The sequence below is a fragment of the Theropithecus gelada genome, chromosome 20 (genome assembly GCF_003255815.1).
Source record: "Theropithecus gelada isolate Dixy chromosome 20, Tgel_1.0, whole genome shotgun sequence".
In the NCBI taxonomy this organism is placed as follows: domain Eukaryota; kingdom Metazoa; phylum Chordata; class Mammalia; order Primates; family Cercopithecidae; genus Theropithecus; species Theropithecus gelada.
Window position 1 is genome coordinate 31303961 of NC_037688.1, and position 27326 is coordinate 31331286.

At 50.1% G+C, this 27326-nt stretch overlaps 1 protein-coding gene and 3 non-coding genes across 5 annotated transcripts in view; 3 read left to right on the top strand and 1 right to left on the bottom strand.

The window, feature by feature from the left end:
* The first annotated feature begins 417 nt into the window (after positions 1-417).
* VAC14 (Vac14, PIKFYVE complex component) overlaps positions 418-27326 on the top strand; it is a 115981-nt gene continuing 89072 nt past the window's right edge. Inside the window, exons 1-9 of one of the 2 annotated variants that reach the window (XM_025370637.1) lie at positions 418-797; positions 16520-16670; positions 17019-17186; positions 18046-18108; positions 18664-18771; positions 19337-19446; positions 19750-19856; positions 20880-21014; positions 21928-22077. In XM_025370637.1, the coding sequence (XP_025226422.1) occupies positions 694-797; positions 16520-16670; positions 17019-17186; positions 18046-18108; positions 18664-18771; positions 19337-19446; positions 19750-19856; positions 20880-21014; positions 21928-22077 (1096 nt within the window). In that variant the 5' untranslated portion in view covers positions 418-693. The remainder of the gene's footprint in view (positions 798-16519; positions 16671-17018; positions 17187-18045; positions 18109-18663; positions 18772-19336; positions 19447-19749; positions 19857-20879; positions 21015-21927; positions 22078-27326) is intronic. The other variant, XM_025370639.1, reaches the window with a different exon arrangement.
* TRNAG-GCC lies at positions 13796-13866 on the bottom strand. Its single transcript has one exon. It is a non-coding gene; the product is annotated as a tRNA-Gly (tRNA).
* On the top strand, positions 23459-23529 carry TRNAG-GCC. The gene has a single exon. It is a non-coding gene; the product is annotated as a tRNA-Gly (tRNA).
* TRNAG-GCC lies at positions 24287-24357 on the top strand. Its single transcript has one exon. It is a non-coding gene; the product is annotated as a tRNA-Gly (tRNA).

Below are 27326 nucleotides of genomic sequence, written 5' to 3' on the forward strand. Positions count from 1 at the left end.
AGTATTTAAGTGAGTTGATTTGAGGAAAATATTAAATAGATAATACTAGTGGCTAGAATATGGTGAAAGTGATGACAGTGTTACTGCAGTTAGGGAAACATCTGCATCTAGGAAATTGGTAAGTGGCCAAGTACTGAATGAACTAGTGAATTCGGTGAGTATTGAATAAATTATGTTAAGTGAATCAGACTCCAAGAACCCATTCGGTCTTACGAACGTCTACAGAAGCCCAGCACGTGCCATCAGTTGAGCTACACACCCATTAAAGCACGTCTGAAATCACACTCTAGCTACCTGGCGCGCAGCGGGATGGCGTGCGCGGTGTAGGTGGAGCTTTGCGAGGGCGTGGCTAATCCACCTGAGGGCCGCGGTGGGGGCGTGGCTGGCGAGGGGCGGGTCCTCGCGGCGGAAAGCGGAAGTGTTATAGAGTCATGTGACCCGAGTAACATGGCCGCTGTCCCGTGAGTACCGCTGGTACCGGGCGAGAGTTGTTAGGCGGCCAGGGTCAGGTGTGCTGGAGCAGAGTCCGGGCCTGGGTTCCAGGGCGAGGCGGCGGAGCGTGGCAGGCAAGCCCGGAGCGGCGTGGTCCATGCGCCGGCGCCGGGGACAGAGCGGAGCCGCAGACTCCCCTGGCCCCGGCGCGGCCCCGGCAGCCGCGGGCTAAGGAGTCGCGAGGCTCCCCGAGCTGCCACCATGAACCCCGAGAAGGATTTCGCGCCGCTCACGCCTAACATCGTGCGCGCCCTCAATGACAAGCTGTACGAAAAGCGGAAGGTGGCAGCGCTGGAGATCGAGAAGTAAGAGCCGCAAGGACCCCTCCCTGGCTATGCAGCCCCTGACTGCTCTGCTCCTCAGGGGGACTCCTCACGCCTTCCTAGCCAGGGTTATTTTCCCAGGTTTTAGGCCCTTACCTTAGCGTAGTGATTAAGAGCAGATTGGGAGCCATATCTAGGAGTCCCCCGTTTACTCCTGACTGGCTGTGTAATTCGGTCCCAGCTTTTTAACCTCCCGGTGCCACAAAGGGCTGCAGTGAGAGTGAAGTGACATCATGTATGGGTAGTGCTTTGCACAGTGCATGGCACAAAGTGAGTCTTCGGTGCGGTGCCACCCAAACCAGCAAATCAGAGAGTTGTCTCTGTGATGGGAGAGAAGTCAGAAGCCGGAGAATTTGCAGGTGATGCTGACCAGCCTGGTTTCTTACCCAGCTTCTGAGAAGTGAAGGAGACTGTTAGTGACCAAGTAGAGAAATCAGGTCGGAAACCTAGTGATCTCAATGCTCAGAGAGTTGTTTGTTTTATCTGTGTTATAACACCCTTCCCTGCAAATGGAAGTAGAAATAATTTGACCTTTCTTGCTTCTGCAGTCTTGTTACATGCATGTGTAACAGCGATCTTTTCTTTATTTCCCAATGTACAAAACAAAGAAAGTTTAACTGGGGATGTTTTATTAAGTTTTTTGGTTTTGGTTTTGGTTTTTAACTGCAATATTATTTTACTTTTGGTGGTTTTCTGCCAGTCAAATCTTAGTGTTAAAGTCAAGTGAGTGAGTGATTTCAGAAAAGTGGAAAGAAGCAGGCTGTGAAACTGGAAGAATACCAGTCTGGGAGGCAGAAAAGGTAGATTGTAGTTCTGTTCTGTCCAGTAGAGTAGCCGTTGGCCATGTGTAGCTATTATAAATTTAAATTATTAAAGATTAAACTTTAGTTTCTCAGTCACACTACCCATATTTCAAGTGTTCAATAGCCACGTGTAGCTATTGGCTACTATATTGGGGAGCACAGATTATAGACTGTTTCCATCATTGCAGAATGCTCTGTTGGACTGCTCTAATCTGTTCTATGGTGTGACATTCATTCTTTAACCTGGGGCAAATTCCTTAACTCAGGGTTTCTCAGCCTCTGCACCATTCACATTTTGGAACAGATGATTTTTGGTTGTAGTGGGCTGTCCTGTGTCTTGCAAGATTTTTAGCAGCGTCTCTGACCTCTTTTCACTGGGTGCCAGTAGCACTTCATCTGTTGTAACAATCAAAAATGTCTTCAGACATTGCCAGATGTCCCCTGAAGGAGCAAAATTGCCCCAGTTGAGAACTGCTGCTTGTAATCCAAGTGTTGCTTTGGATTTTAGTTTCCTCCTCGACTAAAGGATTTGGACCTTGATAAGAAACCCCCCACCCCGCCTCCATTCAGCTCTCATGCTCAATATGTCCACAGCCATCTAGCTGCTTCTCTCATGGGACACCACTTTCTTGACTGCTCTTTTTATATAGCTTTTTGTTTATACCTGACTGTCACGAATGCTAGCAAGTCTTACTGCACATTGCCATACTGAATAGAGGGATCCAGAGATGATATATAGACATGGTTCCGTGTCCATGGAGTTTTGTTGGCTTTGAAGTTGCCTTGACACCTAGTTTTGTCCCTCACCCACTCTGCTTCTCGGGAATATCTGGTTTTATTATAGCTTGAGTCATCTGTTGAGTCCTTGAAGAGAGAGGTGTTCATCTTAATATTATTGTTGCTTCCAGCACAACCTGTGTATCTGTTCTCACTCTGCAGACAGTTCTGTAAGGGTTTTGTCTTTGATAGAGTTCATTTTGTATTGGACATCGCCCTGGATTTGTGGAATTTAGAGAAATTCACCAGTGCCTTAACTGGACTGTGAACTCCTTAAGAGCAGAGAGTTCTGTTTATGTATCTGTTTTATTTATCCTTAGCACCTAGCCTGGCAGCACTTGACAGTTGGTGTCCAAATAAATGAATGACCATACATTTTCGGTGGAAAAATAACATTGCAGGCTCAGGACCTTGCTGCTCAAAAGCATGACCTACAGACAGCAGCATCGGGATCATCTGGGAGCTTGTTAGAGGTTCTCCAGACCTATGGAATCAGAATCTGCATTTTAACAAGATCCCTGGGTGATCTGTGTGCACATTAAAGTTTGAGAAGCACTGGCCTCAAAGACCCGCTCATCTGTTTCCAGCCTTCTCCAGTCGTGCTTAGAATGAAGAATGGCTGGTTAGTTTGATGCCTTCCTCAGAATGTGTGTTTCACAAATTGCGTAGAGACAGATACTGATTTATCTGTGCTGCACCAGCATTTTGCGTGTCTGAGCGCTTTCTCTGTGTCAGGTACACATAGGATATTGTATGTTTTAATATATTCTTCATTTGGCCTGGTCAAAGTGACCCGCAACAAACACAGACTATTAATTAATCTCTCATTAATCAGACTGCAGATGCCCAATAAAAGAAGAGTCCGAATATTGGCAGTTTTCTGTGTAGTGTAAATGAGTCAGTTCATGTGCTTCCTAAATAAAAGTGCTTAGTCCTGTTCTTAGGTAAGTGGCCCCTTTAAGATACCCTATTTCCTGAGAGGCTGCGTGGCATGGTGTTTAAGAGCAGGCTGTGGAACTGGGGTCCAGGCTCCCATTTACTCACTAGGTGACCCTGAGCAAGCTAATTAACCTCTGTGCCTCCATTTCTTCATCTGTAAAATGAGAATAATAATAATATGCATAGACTTGTTTGAGCTAATGTTGTAAAGTGCTCTATTAGTCTGTTCTTGCACGGCTATAAACAAATACCTGAGACTGGGTAATTTATTAAAAAAGAGATTTATTTGGCTCACGGTTCTGCAAGCTGTATAGGAAGCATCGCAGCTTCTGCTTCTGGGGCCTCAGGATGCTTCCAGTCGTGATGGAGAGCAAAGAGGGAGCAAGGCGTCTCACATGGCGGGAGCAGAAGCAGGAGCAAAAGAGATGGAGCAGGGAGGTGCTGCACACTTTCAAACAACCAGCTCTCTTGAGAACACACTCACTGTCACAAGAACAGCACCAAGAAGATGGTGCTAGGCCATTCGTCATCACGGGAGAAATCCACCCCTATGATCCAGCCACCTCCCACCAGGCCCCATCTCCAACACTGGAAACACCAGTTCAACAAGAGATTTGGTGGGGACACAGATCCAACCATATCAAGTACTTAGTGTAGTAGTGGGCACATTGCAATTGTTATAAACTATATATATAGAGAGAGATAATTGTTATATAATTGCCCTAATTATTTCTAACATATGTATATCACATAGTTGTCATCTGTCAGTACTGCTCTTACCACTTTTTGGTAGGGGCAATGATAGCCTCCCATATTTGCCCCATGCTAATCCCTGGAGGCTGTGAATATGTTATGTTACATGGCAAGGGGGAATTAAGATTGCTACTCACTAACCTTAAAATAGAGAGATTATCCTGGATTATCGAGGTGGGCCCGATGTAACCCTAACCAGGAGAGTCAGTGTCAGAGTGATGTGATGTGAGAAAACTTACCCTGTCATCACTGGCTTTGAAGATGGAAGGGAGGCCGGGCGCGGTGGCTCAAGCCTGTAATCCCAGCACTTTGGGAGGCCGAGACGGGCGGATCACAAGGTCAGGAGATCGAGACCATCCTGGCTAACACAGTGAAACCCCGTCTCTACTAAAAAATGCAAAAAAACTAGCCGGGCGGGTTGGTGGGCGCCTGTAGTCCCAGCTACTCGGGAGGCTGAGGTAGGAGAATGGCGTAAACCTGGGAGGCGGAGCTTGCAGTGAGCTGAGATCCGGCCACTGCACCCCAGCCTGGGCGACAGAGCAAGACTCCGTCTCAAAAAAAAAAAAAAAAAAGAAGAAGATGGAAGGGAACCACCAGTCAAGGAATGCTGGCAGCCTCTAGAAGCTGGCAAGAAAATGGATTTTCCCCTAGAGTTCCGGAAAATAACATAGCCTGCCAACATCTTGATTTTAGCTCAGTAAGACCCATAGTAATACATGCGTTGTTTGTGAATTTTTTTAATTTTTTAATTTCTTCTATAGAGGTTGGTTCTCACTATGTTGCCCAGGCTGGTCTTGAACTTCTAGGCTGAAACAAGCCTCCCACTCAGCCTCCCAAAGTGCTGGGATTACAGGCATGAGCCAGGATGCCTGACCAATTTATATTATTCTAAGCCACGAAATTTGTGGTAATTATTACCGTAGCAAATAGAAAACGAGTACAACTCTACTGTCATTGTTCTAAATCTACCACCCTGGCCAGACTGTGAGCTTCCTGCAGGATCCATGCCTTCATATCATCTTTGTAAGCTCAGTGCTTGCCAGCACTTGGCAGGTGTTAGTAGAAGGCTGAAGCACTAACCGCTCATCAGGTTTGCCCCTGGCTTTCCCAGATCAAATAGTTAACCCGCAGCGTCTTTGTTGGCCTGAGGGCAGCCATCATGGTAAGGTTTGATTAAAGCTCCAGAGGATAGAATACGTTGTATTAGTCTGCTGGAGCTGCCATAGCAAAATACCACAGACTAGATGGTTTAAACAACAGAAATGTATTTCTTACAGTTCTGGGGGCTGGGAAATCCAAGAGCAGGATGCCTGTAAGGTAGGTTTCATCCTGAGGCTTCTTTTAGCTTCTAGGCAACTGCCTTCTCACATGTGTGATATGTGTTCACTTGACCTCTTCTTTTGGATAGGGAGGGTGAGGTGGTAGCTCTAGTGTCTCTCTCTCTTTTTTTTTTTTTCTTTTGGAGACAGGGTCTCACCCCGTCACCTAGGCTGGAGTGCAGTGGTGCAATCATAGCCCACCACGGCCTTGAACTGGGCTCAAGCTATTCTCCCACCTCAGCCTCCCAAGTAGCTGGGACTACAGGCACACACCCCCATACCCGGCTAGTCTTGAACTCCTGGCCTCAAGCAATCGCTGAGATTACAGGCATGAGCCACTGCCCCAGCCTGGTGTCTCCTCTTATGAGGACACTGATCCTATAGAATCAAGGGCCCCACCCTTACAACCTCTTTTAACCTTAATTACTTCCTTATAGGCCCTCTCTCCAAATCCAATCACACTGTGCATCAGAACTTCAATATATGAATCTGGGGGTTGAGGGACTGTTCAGACTATCACAGTGATCATAGTGAAGCCTGAGAGTGCACGTATATAAAGTGCTGTCTGCCCCATTTTGGATGGTTGGGAGGATATAGAAAAGCTTCCTTTTATTTGGCCATCGTATACCCCTCATCTCATTTATTTTGCATGGGTGCCCTGTGAACGTGGTGGTGTTACACCGTTTCACAGGTGAGGAAACAGGCTCGCTGAGGTTAAGTAATCTTCCCGTGGTTTCATAGCTAGAACCTAGCTAGAAAACTCAGGTTCATGTGTCTCAGAAGACGTTCCCACTGCATGACTGGTTTTCCCTACCAAAAAGGGGTCATACTTAGAATAAAAGGAATTTCATACTTGAAATTCTCCACAGTGGTTTTAGCTGCCACTTTGAGTTCTCCAGAGCTCGGGTGACAGAGCCAGTCCTGCCTATGGTGTTCCAGTGAGGAGTTAAAACCACTAATAAGAGGGGATTGTATCATGATGACAGGCCTCTCAGGCACTAAAAATGCAGAGAGATGGATGCTTGCCTCAACTGAAGGACCCCCGGATCCAGAATCTTGAGACCACCAGTGTGGTGTTAAGTGACCACACTAACTGGCTAAATGTTGGGAGACAGTTGTGCGAAGTCCTGGAGAACTTTTGCCCCTACCTTCTTGTTCCCACAGGACCACACAATTTCCTATAAGATAAGGCAGTCAGGTTAGCATTTTTATCATGGCTGTTGCAGGTTTTGTGGTTTTCAGTTTTAATATAGTCATTGATCAGTCGTAATGAAAAGGGTGGGAAGATGCTAGGCTGTCTTCCCAGAGGAGTCTGACGTTGGGGAGAAATGCTAGCAGGCACTCAGATCAGTGTGGTGGGTGTTCGCTTTGCAAGGCGTCATGGAGGCAGGGCCCCCACTGTCTCACTGCTGGCTGGGAGAGACAGCGCCACTCATGGTCACATCTCTAGTGGTCCTGAGCTTTGAGTTCCGTCTGTGGTCCTACCTCCCTGAATGCACCTGATCTTGTCTTTGAACTTGGAGTTCAAAAGCCAGCATACGTACATGCCCTGCTAGGTGGCCCAGGCCATGCCCCCTGAGAGCCCAAAGCCCCAGGGAGGGCTGCTTGGAGCAGAGCTCCTGAATCATGCCTCCCTGCCTGCTGGCTGTGGGGGAGGCAAGTCCCTGGAGCTCTGTGAACAGGTGAAAGTTGAACAGGTAAAGGTTGACCTGGTTCTTTGGAGCCTACCACCTCTGTGGGGAAGGTGCCAGAATCCTGTGTCGCTTCAAGGGGGATGCATTCTGAGAAGTGTGGTGTTGGGCAGTTTCATCATTGTGTGAACAACATAGAGTTACTCACACAAACCTAGATGGTGCAGCCTGCCACACACTAGGCCGTATGGTCGAGCCTATTGTCCCTAGTCTACAAACCTGCACAGCATGTGACTGCTGAATACTTAGGCAATTGTAACACAGTGGTATGTGTGTACCCCAGTATATCTGAACATAGAAATAGTATAGTAAAAATACAATATTATCATCTTACGGGACCACTGTGGAATATGCAGTCTGTTGTTGACCAAAATGTCCTTATATGACACATAACTGTTTTTATTACCCAGTGACTCAAGGTAATTTTTGGAGTGCAGGTCAGAATTCCACCTAGCTTGGCTGTTTATCAGCAGTAGGACCCTGTTTAAATTGTTTAATCCCGGGGTCACAGGCTGGCCCCTAGGAGCTGTGACTTACACCCAGACCTGTTTGGTTTGGCCTGAATCACAAAGTATTTTAAATTGAGAAATTTCACAGTGAAATTCAGGTTTCTGGATTATCTTATAGACTTGGGAGATGTGGCCCGCATTCCTGCAAAGCAAATTGGCGGGAGCTTTGCCACCTGTTGGCAGATTAACCAGAGCCTGTTTTACCTCCTGGGCTTTCCCCTATATCTCCTGCCTGGCCCCTGTGAGCATCTGAGTTTGTGATCTCTGGTTTAACCTCTCTGTGCCTCAGTTTTCTTATCTAAAAAAAAAATAGCCCCTTGAAAACATTATGCTAAGTGAAAGAAGCCAACCGTAAAAGGCCACATATTGTATGATTCTATTTATATAAAATGGCCAGAATAGGCAAATCTGTAGGAACAGAAAGTAGACTCAGGGTTGCCTAGGGCTTGGGGGAAGAGATTCGGGGGAATGGGGAGTGACTGCCAGTGGGTGCAGGGTTTCTTTTGGGAATGGTAAAAAAAATGTTCTACAATTGATGGTGGTGATGGTTGCACAAATTTGTGAATATACAAAAGACTGCTGACACCTGCACTCTAAAATAGTGAATTTATGGCATGTGAATTGTGTCCCAATTTTTAAATTAGTGCTGTTTTGTTACAGTCTGAGGGAAGCAGTTATTCAGTGGTCACAACTACTGTCACCCGAGATCGCAACAAGCCTCCTGCTGTCACCAACTCTTGCTTCTCCTTTGTAGTTTTTTCCACTGGTTGGATCCACTGTATGCTCAGTACGTGCTCGTTCCTACATCGTATCTGCTCATTTCTTACCAGTTCATTCCTAGGCCTTTTCAGAGAAGGTCGTGAGCCCTTCCTCGGGGACGCATGTTCCGCTTTCCCATTCAGTTTTGGAGACTGGTTAACAAGTAGAAACCAAATTACTTAAACACTCGGCAAAGCAACTGGCCGAGATGTTGACCCAGATCCTCTTCAGGACGCTGCTGCCTGGATATGCCATCTGAGTGTGGTGTGTTGCAGCGAGAACTGGGATGGATGGTTAGACTTGCGGGGGGGAAAAGGCAGCAGCCCCAAGTCCATGCGGAAAGTGTCACATCCCAGGAATAAATGTCACCTGTGGGTTTATCTTTACATCCGTCTTGGAGCCAGGAGCATAGTGGGTGCCCAGCCAACGTTTATGGAATGAACACAACCTCGTGTGGTGTGTATAAGATCGCAGCTTGTCTCTGATTCTGACTTTGCACTAATACTGTTACTTGAGCATGTGCAGTACTGAGCACAGAATGTGATTATCTAATTCTCTAAAAGCCCTCTGAAGTCATTGTCATGATCAACCCACCTGCAGCTGAGGATATTCCCTCTGAACACATGGGAACCTGAGTTCAGTGGCTAAAACCTCTGCCACCTAGGACAGAGGTTGGGACATGGGGCCATCACCAAATGGCATGGGATTGCAGTTAAACGAAATCACAAATGCAACGTGCCTGGCACACAGTGGGCACCCAACTGGTAGTAGCTGTGCTGTTTGGGGAGGGGCTAGTGTAACATAATGGATGACATTTTAGATCTTGGGGTTAGAAAAGCCTAGATTGGATTTTAAAATCCATCATCTACAACTTGCATGACTTTGTGTATGTTTCTTACTTCTCTGAGCCTCAGTTTCTACAGACTGTAAAATGGGTATAATGGTACTTTTAAGGTTTCAATTAGACCCTGTGTGTAAAGCATGCAGCACATTGCCTGGCAAGTAGTAAGTGCTCAGCTGATGGTTACTTACTCTCTTCCTACGTTCACAGAAGACCAGCGCTAGAGCCTCATTTCAAAACATCTCAAGTAGGCGCCTCATCTGTACTCCCTGTGTGTGGGAGGAATGCCTTGACGATGACCGAGCACTGTGGGGAAATGTGTAGAGAAAGCTACATTTCTCTTGGGGGCCTTAGTTCTGCACAAGGGAATTGCCATCTGTAATTCGGTACAATTGGTTTGCAGCTGAAGTGGCTTAGGGAGATGGGAGGGAGGGACTGTGACATAGTTGAAAGGATATGGACTTGGTAGAAGTCAAGGGTTCAGACCTTCCGTGACCCTAGGAAAGGGGCTTGATTTCTCTATGACTGTTTCAGATCCGGAAGATGGGAGTGAAATAATAATAGCTACAGAAGGAGGTGTCCTAAGGAATAATTGGCCCCTGGAATACTCAGCAGAGTATGAGTGCTTAGGAAGTGGTCAACTCAATCGTCCTCGTATGACCTGTGACAGTCTCCTGTGACCGTCACCGTTCTGTGGTACAGAGTTAAGCTAAGGGGTCCTGTGGCTGTGTAGGGTGGCCCCAGGCTCTCCCGTGGCTCGTGAAAGTCCAGATGTGTCTTGCACCGTCCGTGGCTGCGTCTCCTATCGGGGAGTGGGTAGTCAGTGTGGCAGTCTTTGAGAGATGGAGGGTGGCATCAAGAGCTTGACGCTAGCCCCGCTTGGGGCTTGTATCTTCTGGGGCATGGTTGTTGCTGCCATCCTGCAATGCCACTGGCCAGCTGAGAACCCAGGCTCTGAGCAGTGTCTAGAGGATACCTCTGCAGCCAGGGTTCTTCAGAACTTTTTGGAGGAAACCAGGCAGAAGTGGATTCTGTCCTCTGGTGTGTAAGACAGCAATGTCCATGACCTTCACATTAGTGAAGGTCTCCGGGGATTTGTGATCGTGAGAGTTTCTGGGCCAGATACTAACTTCAAAGCTAGTTCAGCCTCAGAACCCCCACCTCTGGCTGGCAACCTGTAGATGAAAGGAGGGATAGTGTGGTCTTTTGAAGAGACACTAAACCTGGAACTGGGAATGCCCAGGTTTTCAACTTCACTTACTCTGCTTCCCCTTGTAGTTGCTTTTTTTGTCTCTGCACTTGCCTTGTGAAGTAGAGACCACACCACAGGCAGGCTGACTAGGGCAGTTCTGGAGCACCTAGTGAGGGGTTAGAGCACGCCTTCAGCTGCCCTTCAGGCATCATCCAAGCCTGTGCACCTTTCCCCGACCACTAGCCACAGCCCTCGTGACCTGAGCCTTTCTTGGTGTGCATTTTCGGGTCCTAGTAATAGTGCCTTTTGGTCCTGCTAACCTGGACTATAAGAGAAGAGGGCGAGGACCGTCCAAATGCGATATTGATTAACCCGCAGGTTAGGTTTGGGTTTGCAAAGCACTCCCATGTCACCAATGTGGCAGTGTGGGGTTTTGCCCCAGGTTTTCCCTGCAGCTCAAGCTGCCTGTCACCTCTGCCAGTCTTGACAAGTGTTTACCCACCTACTGCACGCAAAGTTCTGGACTCGGAGAGAGGCCTAGTGCTAGAGATGCAGATGCATAGTGCCAGTCCTCAAGTACTTTTTCAAGAACTTGTGGAGGGGCAGGCATGGTGGCTCACGCCTATAATCCCAGCACTTCCGGAGGCCAAGGTGGATGGATCACTAGAGGCCAGGAGCTTGAGACTAGCCTGGCCAACATGGTGAAACCCCATCTCTACTAAAAATAGAAAAAATTAGCCAGGCATGATGGCAGGCACCTGTGATTCCAGCTACTCAGGAGGCTGAGGCAGGAGGATTGCTTAAACCCAAGAGGCAGAGGCTGCAGTGAGCTAATATCACGCCACTGCACTCCAGCCTGGGCCACAGAGCGAGACTCTGTCTCAAAGGAGAAAAAAAAAAGTTGTGGAGGTAGGAATCACGCATGAGAAGGAATTAGAAGGAATTTACCTGCTGACATTCCACAGCACGTTTGCTGGGCACAGAATGAGGGGTCCTGAGTCCTTCTGCACTCACTTCGTGGGATCATCAGGAAAGGCAGGGGGTTGGATTTGAGCTGAACTTTGAGGACTGGGTAGAATGTAGAAGGGACCAGGAGCTTTTCTAGAGAGTGGGTAGATGGGAGGTGCAGCAGTGGGCCAGGCAGGGCGCAGTAAGAAGGCAGGCCTGGCGGGAGTAGAAGGCCGTGCTGGGAGCCCGGCAGGAAGGCTGCAGAGGTCGGCCTGTCCCTGTTTTGCTTGTCCCAAGTGTCAGATAAGGAGGGTGGGCTTGATTCGTGGAACAGATTCTTCCTGCCAGTGGCCCAGGGTTGACCCCAGACCCGGTGCTCTCCAGGCTGACATACTGGTGAGGACAGGTTCCATGGGTTTCCCTCCAGCCATTGTCTGCCTGACGCCTGTTTTCCTGGAGATGAAGAATATTCTACCCTTAAGTGCAGGGGTGGAGACAGTAGAAACTTGGAGTTCCTGGGGCCACAGGGCCTGAATGGGCTGTCATTTTTGTAGTGGCCTGGGGTGCTCTGAATTGAGTCCTAGTGGGACTCTGGTGGGGGAGGCCTTCCAGCTGGTGCCAAGCAGGGACACATTTGCTCTTTGTGAAGATGAGGGGTGGGGAGGGAATGCTGAGCACAGAAATCCACGTTTCCCGTCTCCTCCCTCAGGAGGCCCTATTACTCTTGCAGGCTGTCACTCCGACATCAGAGCTACTTTCCTCATACACTTCAAAGCTTCCTACATGCCATTCAAACCCATACCACCCGCTGGTGCAGACTGCCCTTCCTCAAGTTCACACCACTCGCGAGCTCATGGCCTTCTGTAGCTCCTCACATCCACCGGGGCTAAATGCCAGTCCCTTTGCCAAGTGTCCAGGGTCCCTCGCTGCATGACTGGGAGCAACTTTTCCAACCCTGTCACCCGTGGCTTTTGTTTCTGCCAAATCAAATGTCTGCTTCTCTTTCTTCTGAGCCTTTGTTCAGCCTCATCCTCACCAGCTCCAGAACGAACACCTACTCATCCTTCAAAACCCATCTGCAATGCTGACCCTTATAGAGCCCTAGTACATCCCTGCCTGGCAGACACCGATCGCTGTCTTTCCAGCCTGCCCCGGCTCACCTCATACTCTTCTGACCAAGTGTTTTTTCTGTTTGCACAGTATTCCTTAAGCCCTCTTCCCACCCCAGCAGAGAGCTCCTTGGGGGCAGGGAATAGCTCGCATCTACTGGCTGCCACACAGGAGTCCCCTCTCCAGTTGCTCGGGGAATGTTTGTGACCTGAAACAGGGAGACAGGAGAGGAGGTGGCTTCAGGGTGGCCTGCGCTGCCGTGCAGGTTGGCTTTCCTTTGGACCCTTTGCTGAAGCCTTGAGGATGTCCCCACTCCCACTCCTAGTGGCGCTGTAACTTGTACCAAGCGGAAACATGTCCTGGCTTCCTGGGCAGGCTGTCTGGGCAGGCGTGGGGAGGCACAGCTGCTCTAGCGGGCCTGGGTGCATCCCACATCCTGGACTCTTCAAGAACAAGGAGACCAGGTTCTAGATCTTTGCACAATTTAGGAAAATAAGTGTTTTCATCAAAGACATTTGAAATCCAACTAGAAACAAGTCATTCTCAGTTCTCAGAGTGGATTTATAAATTCTTTAGGCAGTGTGAAAGCCCAAATTCAGTCTCTTAGGATTAATAAAAGCTCTGCTGCTGCATTGGCCGGGAAACAAACCCAGGCCTCCCGCGTGGCAGGCGAGAATTCTACCACTGAACCACCCATACCCAGATGTTAGCAGCTGTGTGTGCACCTCCCTTTAACCCCATTCCTGTCCCTCCTTGCGTGTAAGTTGATTCATAGACTATGAAGCCAGTCTCTGATGCTGCCACATCAGCACAGTTGCAGGAATGGAGCGCTCAGGCTGCAGAAAAGGAGGGAGAAGGCAGGAAGCAGGAGGGTGTACGTGTGTGTGTCCAGTTGATTTGCCTTCAGACCTTGCAACAGAAACCAAAGCTTGAGTCTTTCTTGGTAGCAAAAGTATATTAAAACTTTGGGGGACTTTTTCCCCTCTGCTGTTTGAGTCCTCCCACCACATTCTGCCTTTAGTCTTGTGTTAAACTGTGTTACTGTTCTCAGGTTTCATGCCAGCTTCCTGTGGAAGACTGGCCAAGGCTGAGGACAGCACAACAGGAGTCCCCTTAAGGTGCAGGCATCAAGTTCATGGCTCCACAGCCATAGAGAGTACTTCTCTGGAGAACCCAGCAGCTCGCATGTGCACATGTAGCAGGGAAGTGTGGTTCCAGATTTGTGGGCACCCTTGGCTGCTGCAGGTCTCGTGTAGTTGGAGAGACTGACTAGCTCCTCTAGCAGGATGTCTCTGTGAGGAAAACTGGCCAGGAAAAGGCAGGAAAAGCAACACTGCATTGCATTGGCCGGGAATCGAACCCGGGCCTCCCACGTGGCAGGCGAGAATTCTACCACTGAACCACCAATGCTCCAGCTGTTTGTTAGAGCATCTGCAGGGCATTTGGCAAGGGGCTGTCTCTGTCAATACTTAGGCACTCTGACAGATGATTGGGTCTCACCTGGCTGGTTTGTCCAGTTTGGGAGACCAGACAAGTTGATGTAGAACCATCCTTGCCCCGCCTTAGTACACTGCTTTGAGAGTTGGGGCCTATGAACTGGAGTTCACCTTCTGTCCAGAGGCCGTGGGTTCATCCACAGTCCCATCCCCATAAAGATCAAAGCAAGTGGCAACTCACAGGCCACTTGTACAGCTCCTTCCTGAAGCACCCATCTCCTCTCCAACGTCCACCAGCCCAGAGCGAGACCTATTTTGTCACCTCTTGGGTGAACAGTGCCTGGTGCCTGATGGGTGCTCCATGTGATTGGCTGTATTAAATCTTTATGAAACCACTGCCTGGTCCCTCTTTGAACAGCCTTTTTGCAGGAGTGCTCACTGTCTCACAGGACAGCACATTTGGTTTTAATTACTAGAAAGTCCTAGCTCTGATTAGTAGAAAGTGCCTGAGCTGGAACCACACAGACTAATGGACACCTTTTGGACATGATTATTCTTAAAATTCTTCAAGTCAACTTGAGACCCCATTTGTGGAACAGGTGAGCAAGATAACTGCCATGATTGGATGCAAAGCAAGGAGGGAGAGTGCCTGCAGTTACTTTTTCAAGTCTGAAGTCTCTAGACTGCCGTTTTTCCACCTTCAGTGGCTCCACCAGTGTCATCCCTCATGCCTCCTGTCCTCATCTCGCAAGCATCTCCAGGCTCCTTAAGACAGCCTTTCATACGCCCAGCTCCCTGGTACATGAAATCTATTCTTCTAACTGGGGATTCCCAGGTTACCACCAGCAGCCCATCCCGCTGCTGTTCTGTTCTCTGGGGCCCCAGACAAGGGTGCCTACTTCCGCATCCTCACCTCTGCTAACAGGACTCCTTTTGCCAGGAAGGCCCGTTTCTTTCCCTTCTGCCTCCTTCAAGATCCAGCTCCATCCCACTTCCAGGCAAACTTCCCTGACCACCCCAGCTGCCTCTTCTACATCAGTGATCTGGGGCATCCTGCCACCACATGCCATGTGAGACCTGTCGCCCCAGAGATGCTGTGAGCTTTGGGAGGGCAGAGGCCTGGCCTTCGTGTCCATGGGGCTCTGAAAACAGACTAGTCTATCGTGGGGTCAGGCCTCCCTCAGCTCCAGCACTCGGGGCAGAGCCTGCCTGGGGAGTCATCCTCCCTGGGTGACCAGCAGCCGCTCCCTCCCACAAAGGCAGCCTCCCTCCGACCTGCTCCTCTCCCCGCCAGCGTCACTGCCCAGGGAGACACCTTGGGGACACCGTCTACCCTACCCTCCTCTCCCCTCTTGTATCAGCTATTAATGCTTTTCCATTTAATTCTAGAAACATTCCCCGCTGCTCTTTCCGACTGCCTCAGTCACATTTCAGGACCTCCTTACCCCATAGCTACAGTGCTCTCCTGAACGTCCCCAGCATCAGTCTCCCGTCAAACCCATGCCTGCCCCAGCCCTGCTTCTCCAAGCCACCACCGGCGATGTCCAGTTGGAACATGGGGCTGAGCGTGTCATCCCTTGCTGGAAAACTTCCACCAGCTCATCATTTCCGTACCTGTCTCTAGCCACTCCTTCCACACGCTGGAACCCTCGTCCCGTCCCAGATATGCCATGTCAGCTTGCGTGGTCTTGGCCTGGTTCTTCCTTATGCCCGAGGTGCCCTGCCTTCCTTTCTTTACCTGGAAAGTGCCTGTTACTGTTTTTTTTTTTTTTTTTTTTGAGACGGAGTCTCGCTTTGTCGCCCAGGCTGGATTGCAGTGGCCCGATCTGGGCTCACTGCAAGCTCCGCCTCCCGGGTTCACGCCATTCTCCTGCCTCAGCCTCCGGAGTAGCTGGGACTACAGGCGCCCGCCACCACGCCCGGCTAGTTTTTTGTATCTTTTAGTAGAGACGGGGTTTCATCGTGTTAGCCAGGATGGTCTCGATCGCCTGACCTCGTGATCCGCCCGTCTCGGCCTCCCAAAGTGCTGGGATTACAGGCTTGAGCCACCGCGCCCGGCCCTGTTACTGTTTTTAAGATCTGACTCAACTGGCACCTCCCTGTAGCCCTCCCGGACGGCCCAAGGAGACGGAGCTCATTGCATTTTCTTGCTTCTGTGATATCACTGGCGCCACTTTGCTACAACTATTTGTTTGCACGTGAATCTTACCCATTACGCTGGGGCCTGTGTCCCAGCAACGTCCCTAGAAATAGTAGCTCAGACGCAGAGGGTTTCTGAGATGCACGGATGGAAAGCTGAGTAAGTGTTGAATAAAGACAGTTGATCAACTGATGATGCATTGTACTTTTTTGGTCCCAATGACACATTCATTTGCATTCTCTGAGATTTGCAGAAGTGAGCTAGCACCACTGTTCCTTATTCCATTGTACACAAAGGGAAACTGAGACCCAGAATAGGGAAACAACCATGGCTCAGCCAGCAACAGAACTGAGACCTGCCCTGAGACGCCCATCTCCCAATTCCTCTTTCCAAACAGGTCATCTCCCTTCTTCATTGCAGCCCCAGGCCCTGGAGGCCACAGCAGAGGTAGCCTGATTTCCACAGCCCCTCTCTCCTCTCTCTCCAGGCTGGTCCGGGAGTTCGTGGCCCAGAACAATACCGTGCAAATCAAGCATGTGATCCAGACCCTGTCCCAGGAGTTTGCCCTGTCTCAGCACCCCCACAGCCGGAAAGGGGGCCTCATCGGCCTGGCCGCCTGCTCCATCGCACTGGGCAAGGTGGGCCTTTCACTCAAGGAACAGACATACCAGTCCCGGCCTTGACGCTAACCAAGCCATCCAGATGCCCTCCCTCTCAAGACCCAGCAGGGCATTGCAGACCTGTGTTTTATTACCACTCTGTCCACACCTGAGACCAGCAAGTCTGGCTTTGCGGCCTGGCAGCCTGGTCCCCTAGGCGTGGGCCCTCTCCTGGGTAGCAGACTTGGGAAGGGTCTTTGAGTCCAGCTCTGGCACAAAGGCCTGAGCACCTCCAAGGGAGGTGGGATGTCAGCTGGCACTGCAGGCTGCAGGGCCTGGGCTCTGACCCATTCTGATCTGTCTTCTATTCCTCCTGCCCCCTCGTAGGACTCAGGACTCTACCTAAAGGAGCTGATCGAGCCAGTGCTGACCTGCTTCAATGATGCAGACAGCAGACTGCGCTACTATGCCTGCGAGGCCCTCTACAACATCGTCAAGGTGGCCCGGGGCGCTGTGCTGCCTCACTTCAACGTTCTCTTTGACGGGCTGAGCAAGGTAACCGCCCTCCTCCTCCTCCTCGCTGGGCTGCGCTTGGTTCACCCACTTCACTTGACCTTCTGGAACACTGGACCCCTTTTCCCAGATGCAGGCAGAGGAAACAAGCATGTGGCTGCAAGGGACACTTATTGTCTATTGAATCTAATCATTTTTAATGGATTTGCGTTTATACCTTTTTTCATTTCTCTTTTAATTCATTTTGATGGCATTTGATGTAAGTATCAGTCTGTCACACAGTAGAGGGGAGAAGCTGATAGTCTGTGAAACACTCGCCTCCCTGGTAGAAGGAGATGGTGCTGAAGCCGTCACCCAGACCATACTTCCCCTGTAGGGAGGGCCACGCTTAGTCTAGCTCATAAGTGCCCCAGAAAAAGCTCATGCTCTCCTCCATGCCTCTCGCAGCATAGTGGAGTTCTCCTCCCAGGCGCAGAGCAGCCCTGCAATGCTGCTGCCCCTGCAGAATGCCATGGAAGTTTCTAGAGTGTCAGCCTTGCAGCTACCCTGTCCCCTCCTCCAGGAGTGGAACGAGGACCCAGCGCTTGAAGATTGGAAACCCCTGGGGAAGGCTGACGGGAAGCGGCCCCGTGACCTAGTCACGACAGGGAACAGGAACCCCAGCGGGTCATAGGAGAAGTCCCTGAACAGAAGGGTATTTCCTGAATCTGCTCATCGACCGACTCCACTGTCCCCACTCCCACTTTCCCAGCCCTTCTCAAATGTGTTCACTGAAAGGGGAGCCTGCTGGATGTTCCGGGCTGCACCAAGGCCCCAGCTGCGGGTTTGCAGGAAATCCCTGGTGTTGCATCCGACCGTGACCCTCGCCTCTGTGTCCCTCCCCTCTCTGTGCCTCTTGCAGCTGGCGGCCGACCCAGACCCCAATGTGAAAAGCGGATCTGAGCTCCTAGACCGCCTTTTAAAGGTATTTGTACTTCGTCCCCACTTTTATTGCTATAATCTATTTCTCCCATCTGTCTGTACAGCTTAGAAATTCTGTCATTGGGAATGTTCTTCTTGAATTTAAAATAAATTTTAAATTTACATGTACTCCCTGGTGTGCAGTTCTATGACAAGAATATGGAGCTTGATCACCACTATCAAATACAGAACTGTGCCATCACCTGAAATGTCCCCTTTTGTTGCCGCCACCTAAAGCAGAGAAGCTTGCCTGTCACTTTCCATACCACCCTGGCTCTGACAGCAGGGGCCTGGGCATTCCATCCAGACCACAGAGAGTAGGGTCTTGCCATTCAATTGGTTCTCTCTACTTTGATTCCTGCTTTCATTCTACCCATTTTGCGTGTCCCATGGACTGGGACAGGATGAATACTCCAGAGACCTCTTAGGCCTAGCTTGGAATCTGCTGTTTTCCTCGGTGGCCGCCTGAGCACTGGAGCCAGCCCTGGGCCAGTGATTCAGCGATGTCAGGCAGCCCTGGTCTCAGGCTCTCAGCAGCTCACTTTCCTCCGATCCACAGGACATTGTGACTGAGAGCAACAAGTTTGACCTGGTGAGCTTCATCCCCTTGTTGCGAGAGAGGATTTACTCCAACAACCAGTATGCCCGGCAGTTCATCATCTCCTGGGTAAGGCCTGACCGGACACCGTTTCTCCAGCCTCCAGTTTGGAAAATCTGCTCCCTAGCACACTCTTGTCAGGTCCTTTGGCTATAGGAACCCTACATGCTCTCCCTCGAATAGCCATTAACACCTGATAATTCAAAAATGCCTCATTCAGCTTTGCCCCTGAAACCCACCATGTTGGCCCTAAAGGGGTCCAGTTCTTGTTGTCCCTGAAGGGAGTTCAGTTCTTTCCTTGTGCCAGAAAACACCCGGGTTTCTCTTTAAAGCCAGCAGTGCTACTTTCAGCAATCTCACTTTTTCTAGCCTTGTCTGTCCTTCCCCATCCATCCCCTTCTCCCCTGGGCATCCGAATTTCCTTAGAGTCAAATTACCATTCCCCTGCACATTTAACAAAAAATGCTGGCTGTCCCTGCCAGCACCCTCCTCCCCCATGGGACACCTGCACTGCAGGGCAGTGTGGTCTCAGCAGGGTCCCCTTCCCACGGCCCAGTCCCAGAGGCTTTGGTGAGCGGGAGACAGGGTTCTGGAGCTAGTGTGACTTCCCCTCCTGTTTCCTTCCCCTGGTCAGATCCTGGTTCTGGAGTCGGTGCCAGACATTAACCTGCTGGATTACCTGCCGGAGATCCTGGATGGACTCTTCCAGATCCTGGGCGACAATGGCAAAGAGATTCGCAAAATGTGAGTGGAGTGAGGGGCAGGAAGCTGCTACCTGCTGCCACCCCTGGCTGTGCCCGTGTGCTTCATGCCCACAGACAGACAGCACAGGAGGGCAGGAAGTTAGTGCTTTTTCCTGGCTCTTGTGCTTCTCGCTTTGAGGAGCCAAGAGCCCATCAATCCCCAGCATCTGAAAATGATCATGTGACAGGTCCAGAAGCCAAGCCGCCCTCTGGGTGGCTGACCCAGCACGGAAATGGGGCTGGTTGAGGCTTCTCCAGCCCTGGCTGACTCTCGCTGTTTCCACTTTCCTGTTCTTGTTTATAGGTGTGAGGTTGTTCTTGGAGAATTCTTAAAAGAAATTAAGAAGAACCCCTCCAGTGTGAAGTTTGCTGAGATGGCCAACATCCTGGTGATCCACTGCCAGACCACGGGTGAGTGTGGGGGGAGGGCCCACAGCCACGGCTGCCACTGCCACTGCCACTGCCACCTCCGCAGAAGCACCTTTCACCATCTCAGCTTCAGTGAGGGGGTAGGAGAGATTCCTAGAAAGAGCGTTAGCCAGTGTGACACCAGGCCCTGGGAGAGGTGGAGCGCCAGGTCTCTCAGAGGGAGGTCTGGGTTCTGTCACCGCAGAGGCACAGAGGTCCTTTCACCTGGTGTGTGTGGCCTCTGTGAAGTAAGATCTGGAGGTTTCCTTGCTGGCGAACTTGGCCTTAGCCCTGAGACTTGAAATGCATAGAGCTTGGGATTATGTATCTGCTCACTTCTGCTGAGTATCAAACCACCGCAAAACATCATTCCCTAAAACAACAGTCACTTACCATGAGTCTGTGGATCACCTGAGTGGTTCCACTCACTTGGGCCAGGCTTGGCTGGGCTCAGTCAAGTACCTGCTTTAACTGTAGGGTTGCTGGAGTGAATGGGCCACAGTGGCCTCGCTCATGTCTGGCAGTTAGTTGTCTGGCTCATGGTATGCTGGGACCATGGGGACAGCACGTGTCTCGTCGTCCAGCAGGCTAGCCTGGGCATGCTCATATGGTATCAGTGGGACTCCAAGACAGTAGAAGTGAGCAAGGCCTGTTGAGGCCTAGGCTTGAACCAGCCACATCATCACTTCCACCACATCCCATTGGCCAAAGAAGCAAGGCCAACCCAGATTCAAGGGCTGGAGAAGTTAATTCCACTTCTTGATGAGAGGAGGAGCAGAGTCCCAGTGCAGAGGGTCAGGGATGCAGCTGCCCTTACAGTCTAGCACAGGATTGTAGCTCTGTCCCAGCCTGTGTCTCCACCTTCGGAAGGCAAAGCACATAGGTAGTAGAGTATTGGTGAGGCTGGAAGCCGTCAAGCACTCGGGTTCCACAGGCCGCCAGCCCCATCCCATGTGTATGGTCAGTGGGAGGGAGCACTCGGGTTGCGCGTGCTGGCCCCTCTGAACCCCCTGATTCCCCTTCCAGATGACCTCATCCAGCTGACAGCCATGTGCTGGATGCGGGAGTTCATCCAGCTGGCGGGCCGCGTCATGCTGCCCTACTCCTCTGGGATCCTGACTGCTGTCTTGCCCTGCCTGGCCTACGATGACCGCAAGAAAAGTATCCTTTGCTCTGGGAGAGAAGAATTGAGAGAAGCCCCAAAGGGATTATGAAGTTGAGGGACCCTGCACTGGGGGCTGGGGGCTCTCTTAGGATCCATCACACTTCCATAGTCCCTAGCAGCTTGGGAAAAAGAGGTGGAGCCAAACATGGATTGAGAAAGCCGGGGACCTGGGGTTGAACCTTGCCTGGTTACTTGCAGATCTGGAGCAGCTTTCCCGGGCCCCAAAGTTCCAACCCTCTGAGCTCACACTGCCCGACCTTGGGCTGGGGAAATCCCATTGGTGGGAGGGTTTAGGAAGGGGTCCTAAGAGAAGAAATAGGCACATTTCACAGGGGCACCAGTATGGCAAGGAGAGCAGGGACTCAGTTTGGACAGCCTGTCTGCCTAACGTAGCCCTGAGACGACTGAGCTCCAGACTAGGAAAACCAGGTTCAGAGAAGCCGCCTCTGGCTGGGACCACTCTATATTAACCCATTTTGTGTTGCTATAAAGGAATACGTGAGGCTGGGTAATTTATAAAGAAAAGGGGTTCCTTCAGCTCCTGGTTCTGCAGACTGTACAGGAGGCATGGTGCCAGCATCTGCTTGGCTTCTGGTGAGGCCTTAGGAAGCTTTTAGTCATGGCAGAGGGGGAGGGGAAGCCAGCAGGTCACATGGCAAGAGAGGGAGCAAGAGGGGTGGGAGGCTCTTTGAAAGAACCAGCCCCCACACGACTAATAATAGAGGGAGAACTCACCCAACTCACTCAGTACCATGGGGAGGGCACCAAGCCATTCGTGAGGGATCCACCCCCATGACCCAAACCACTCCCACCAGGCCCCACTTCCAACACTGGGAATCGCGTTTCAGCAAGAGATTTGGAGGGATAGGCATCCAAACCAGATGACGCGCCTTACATCAGTGGACTCAGGCATCAAAGAGGTGGCCAACGTGTGCAACCAGAGCCTGATGAAGCTGGTCACCCCCGAGGACGACGAGCCGGATGAGCTGAGACCGGGGCAGAGGCAGGCAGAGCCCGCCCCTGACGATGCCCTGCCAAAGCAGGAGGGCACAGCCAGTGGTGAGTAGACTCCACCCCTACCCCTCACCTCCTGTTGGGGGCCCGGGAAGCCAGAAGTCATGGGACTTGCCTTGGAGCCTCACTTAAGCAACCAGGACATATATAATATGTCACTCACATAATTGTAGCAGCAACCCAGCGCAGTGGCAGCGGTGGTTCTCCCCCATTCTGCAGACAGGACACGGGGAAGCTGAGCGGCATGGCCACACACACGCAGCTAGTGAAGGCTGGAACCGGATTGGAACCCAGGCAGGCTGTCTCCAGCAGCCATGATCTTAACCCTTACTGCCTCAAACACCATGAAGCCTTTACGTCATCTTTTTCCTGGGTTCAGCTGTAGGAAATAGTTTTCAGGGCAGGAAGGTTTGATGTATGGGAGGAGTACCAGGATTCAGCACTTGATTCTTGGCCGTAGACATCCAGCCACCCAGAAGCCTGGCTGCCTTTACCATGCGGGTCATTCTCAGGGTGGGAGGGTTAAGAAAACTCTAGCTTCGATTGATTCTGTACTTGAAAATTCTATTGCCCAAATAAGTGCCTTTAAAAAGTGAAATTGCTCTGCCCTCCTTTCAGACTCCTCTAACATAATTTTCTTGTTTACCTCTAAGGTAAAGAAAACCACATTATAAGAAACCACATTTATGACTAGGCTGGGTAATCCCAGTACTTTGGGAGTCTGAGGCAATCTGCATGAACTCAGGAGTTTGAAACCAGCCTGGGCAACATGGCAAAACCCCATCTCTAAAAAAAAATATTAAAAAATTAGCCGGGTGTGGTGGTGCGTGCCTATAGTCCCAGCTCCTCAGGAGGCTGAAGTGGGAGGATCACTTGAGCCCAGGAGCCCAGGAGGCAGAGGTTGCAGTGAGCTATGATCACACCACTGTATTCCAACCCAGGCAACAGAGAAACACCCTGTCACAAAACAAAACAAAACAAAAACACATTTATGCCGACTGGCATCTGGAATTTGACTCCAAATGTTATCTGGAACCCTGATGCTTTCATATTTCTTGGGTCTCTGTCCTCACCAAGAGGTCACTGATCAGCTTTGGGGTGATGTCCTCCTTTGCCGAAGCAGCCAGAGAATAAACTGAGGTATAACCTACTTAGATCTTTAAGGATAACAGAGTAAGGTCTGGAACCTGCCCACAGGAGCCAAAAGAATTGCTGAGAATTCTCCCATTGCCATTCATGTACTTTTCTTTTGTACAGCTGAGCAGAATGTCAGGCATGCATGTCCCACCTCCTCCCATGAGTTTGGCTGGTAAAATCCAGCAGCCGTCCATGCTGGACCCATCTCAGGTGTCAGGTTACAGCCGTGCCAGCACAACTGTGAGCCAGAGCAACAAAACAGCTGGAGGCAGAACAGCACTCAGCTGGAGCATTGGTGGTTCAGTGGTAGAATTCTCGCCTGCCACGCGGGAGGCCCGGGTTCGATTCCCGGCCAATGCAGCAGCTGCAAGCTTTTTGGCAGCTCCTGGAAAAAGAAAACTTGGAGAAGTAAGTTAACTTGGAGAGAGAAGCTAGTGTGGGCCTTCAAAGGGAGGAGCTTTTTTACTGCGAGAAACTGGAAGACTCGGGGATACATATTTTATGACCTCTCACTGAAATATGAGTGTTTGATTTTTGTTTTCTAATTCTCATTTTAGAAAATTTGGAAAGGAGAGAAAAATGCAAAGAAACAAGACTATCCCCAGCAGGCAATGAGTATTCAAATTTTGCCGTATTTTTTCCAGTTTTTAGTATATAGACATAGTTAAGATCATAGAACTTACACAGCTTCCCCTTCTGCTCTTTTTGAAGTTCACAGTGCCTCTTCAGCCACAGTCAGAAGATAGAGTAACAGTTGCCTGGGTTTGAAGAAAAGGAGAATTGGGACTGGCTACTCACAGATGCCTGGTTTCTTTTTGGGGTGATGGAGATGTTCTAGAATTAAATAGAGGTGATGGGTACACAGCTTCGTAAATGTGCTATACCTAGTTGAACACTGGAAAATGGTGAATTTTTTGTTATGTGAAATCTTATATGAATTATATCTGAATTTTTAAAAAAAAAAAAAAAAAAAAAGGGCAGTGCCTATTCCTTTAAATTAGAACCCAACAGCCCCTGCCACCTTTCTGCTTATGTGGCAAGAAGTTGAGCCCGCTGGAAAGGAACCACTCCATCCTGTGGTTCGTGGCCTCAACTAAAAACATCTCTGCCAGCTGGAGCATTGGTGGTTCAGTGGTAGAATTCTCGCCTGCCACGCGGGAGGCCCGGGTTCGATTCCCGGCCAATGCAGCCTGTCTACCTTTTTAGATGGTTTTCCTGAGCATTTTTTCACACAGCTGCTTGCCCAGGAGAATATTACCCTAACCAGGATACATTCATGCCTCTTGGCTCTGGATTTTACTGCCTCATAAACAGCATTTCAGCAGATGAAAAGCTCACTTTGTACTAGTTCCCAGAGAAGGTAACAGCTAATTTGGGGCCTTTACATCCACTCTCAGCCCAGCTTAGCTTGTAACTAACTAATCACTAGTCTTTTACCAAGGTGCCCAGGAGAAAGTCCCCGCCAGCCACAAGACAGAGATGGCTTTGCTGGTGAGGGACAGGTTCATCACAGCCTCTCCTGCTCACTCTTCTCTCTCTGCTCCCTCTGTTCCCACCCTGTTCCACCTGGCTGGAGATAGGACCTCCTGCCTGGCCTTCCTTGTTTACTTGTGCTGATCCGGGACAGCACCACATTCCTCATGGCACACCTCCGGGCAAGAACCTTTGTGTGTGTGCACATTTGCACCCCTGCCCCACCCTCTGGATCTTCTCCCTCCTCCTCTAACCACAGGACTTCCAGTCAGGCAGCCCCTCATCTGTGCCTCTTCACTTACTCTGACTCCGCCTTGGCCTGCCACTTGGGGCCATCCACAGCACTGTGCCCTTTCCCTGGTTCTGAGTTCTTAGGGCACTTAGCGTGTCCAGCCTGGTCCTCTCCAGGACGTGTCCTGATTGTCTCAGGAATGGCAGCAGAGATTCTGGGGTCTGAACAACCTGCCTATGAGTCCTGCTGACTTTATATCTGTTCCCCTCAGACAGTTGCCTGCCCTTTCTAAGCCTCAGATTTCTTATTCATTAAGTAGGGTAACAATGGTAATACCTAACCTATACTATGGTTGTGTGTTTCAGACAAAATTTTTGCATGTAAATCACTTAGCACATGACAAACACTAACGGGTGCTTCAGTGGTTGTTTTAATACATGTTTATGGCTGGGCACGGTGACTCATGCCTGTAATCCCAGCACTTTGGGAGGCTGAGGCAGGCAGATCCTTTGAGGTCAAGAGTTCGAGACCAGCCTTGCCAACATGGTGAAACCCCATCTCTACTAAAAATACAAAAATTAGGGGCCGGACACGGTGGCTCACGCCTGTAATCCCAGCACTTTGGGAGGCCGAGGTGGGCGGATCACGAGGTCAGGAGTTCGAGACCAGCCTGGCCTGCATGGTGAAACCCCATCTCTACTAAAACAAAAAAATTAGCCAGGCATGGTGGTGCACACCTATAGTCCCAGCTACTTGGGAGACTGAGGCAGGAGAATTGCTTGAACCTGGAAGGTGGAGGTTGCAGTGAGCCGAGATCACACCATTGCAGCCTGGGCAACAGAGCAAGATTCCATCTCAAAAATAAAAAAAAACCTGGTAGAATTTTTTAAACAAGGACCACAAGCAAAAATTATTTAAAAAAAAAAAAAAAAAGGCTGGGTGCAGTGGCTCACGCCTGTAATCCCAGCACTTTGGGAGGCTGAGGTGGGTGGATCACGAGGTCAGGAGATCGAGACCATCCTGGCTAACATGGTGAAACCTTGTCTCTACTAAAAATACAAAAATATTAGCCGGGCGAGGTGGCGGACGCCTGTAGTCCTAGCTACTCGGGAGGCTGAGGCGGGAGAATGGTGTGAACCTGGGAGGCGGAGCTTGCAGTGAGCCGAGATTGTGCCACTGCACTCCAGCCTGGGTGACAGAGCAAGACTCTGTCTCAAAAAAAAACAGATTGAAACACACCATATTTAAATTAAAAGCTGAAGCTGGTGTGGTGGTACGTATCTTTAATCCCAGCTACTCAGGTTGCTGAGGCAGAAGGATACCTTGAGCCCAGGAATTTGAGTCCAGCCTGGGCAATATAGCGAGACCTCATCTCAAAACAAAATAAAATTGGTGTAACTGAAAAAAGGTTAAAAGTTACAAGGCAAGACCCAGACTGGGAGAAGATATTTGCAATGTATTTTGTCATTAAAGAGTTAGTATCCAAACACAAGAAAGAGCTCCTTTAAGTCAGAAGAAAAAAATGGAAGAAAAACGTGAAAGTCCATGACAGGGCCATTAATCTTTTATGTAACAAATGGGCCAGGTGCTGTGGCTCATGCCTGTAATCCCAATACTTTGGGAGGTTGAGGCAGGAGGATTGCTTAAAGCCAGGAGTTTGAAACCAGCCTGGGCAACAAAGTGAGAGACCCTGTCCCTACAAAAATAGTAATTTTTAAAAATTAGCTGGGCGAGGTGGCACATACCTTTAGTCCCAACAACTTGGGAGGCTGAAGCAGGAGGATCTCCTGAGCCCAGGAGCTTGAGGCTGCAGTGAGCCATGATCACGCCACTGCAGCTTGGGGGAAAAGAATGAGACCCCATTTCTAAAAAACAAGATAAAAATGCTACCATGGCTCTTACAATATGGCGGGTGTTATTTTAAACACCTAACAAATGTTAGCTCTTTCATTGTCATAGCAAGCTTAGGGTATAGGTACTGTCATTACCCCATTGTACAGGTGAAGAAAGGGAAGCAAAGTCAAGTGACTTGCCCAAGGTCACACAGCTAGAAGGTAGGGGGAGTCAGGGCCCAAACCCAGGCCAAAAGGCTGCAGAGTCTCTGCCCACAAGCACCGTGTTAGGCTGCAGTTCTCTGAGGAGGGAATTCATACACAAGGGCAACAAAAGATGCTCCGTTTGGGAATTAGAGAATTGCAAAGAAAAGCAAGGTATCGGCCGGGCGCGGTGGCTCAAGCCTGTAATCCCAGCACTTTGGGAGGCCGAGACGGGCGGATCACGAGGTCAGGAGATCGAGACCATCCTGGCTAACACGGTGAAACCCCGTCTCTACTAAAAAATACAAAAAACTAGCCGGGCGCGGTGGCGGGCGCCTGTAGTCCCAGCTACTCGGGAGGCTGAGGCAGGAGAATGGCGTGAACCCGGGAGGCGGAGCTTGCAGTGAGCTGAGATC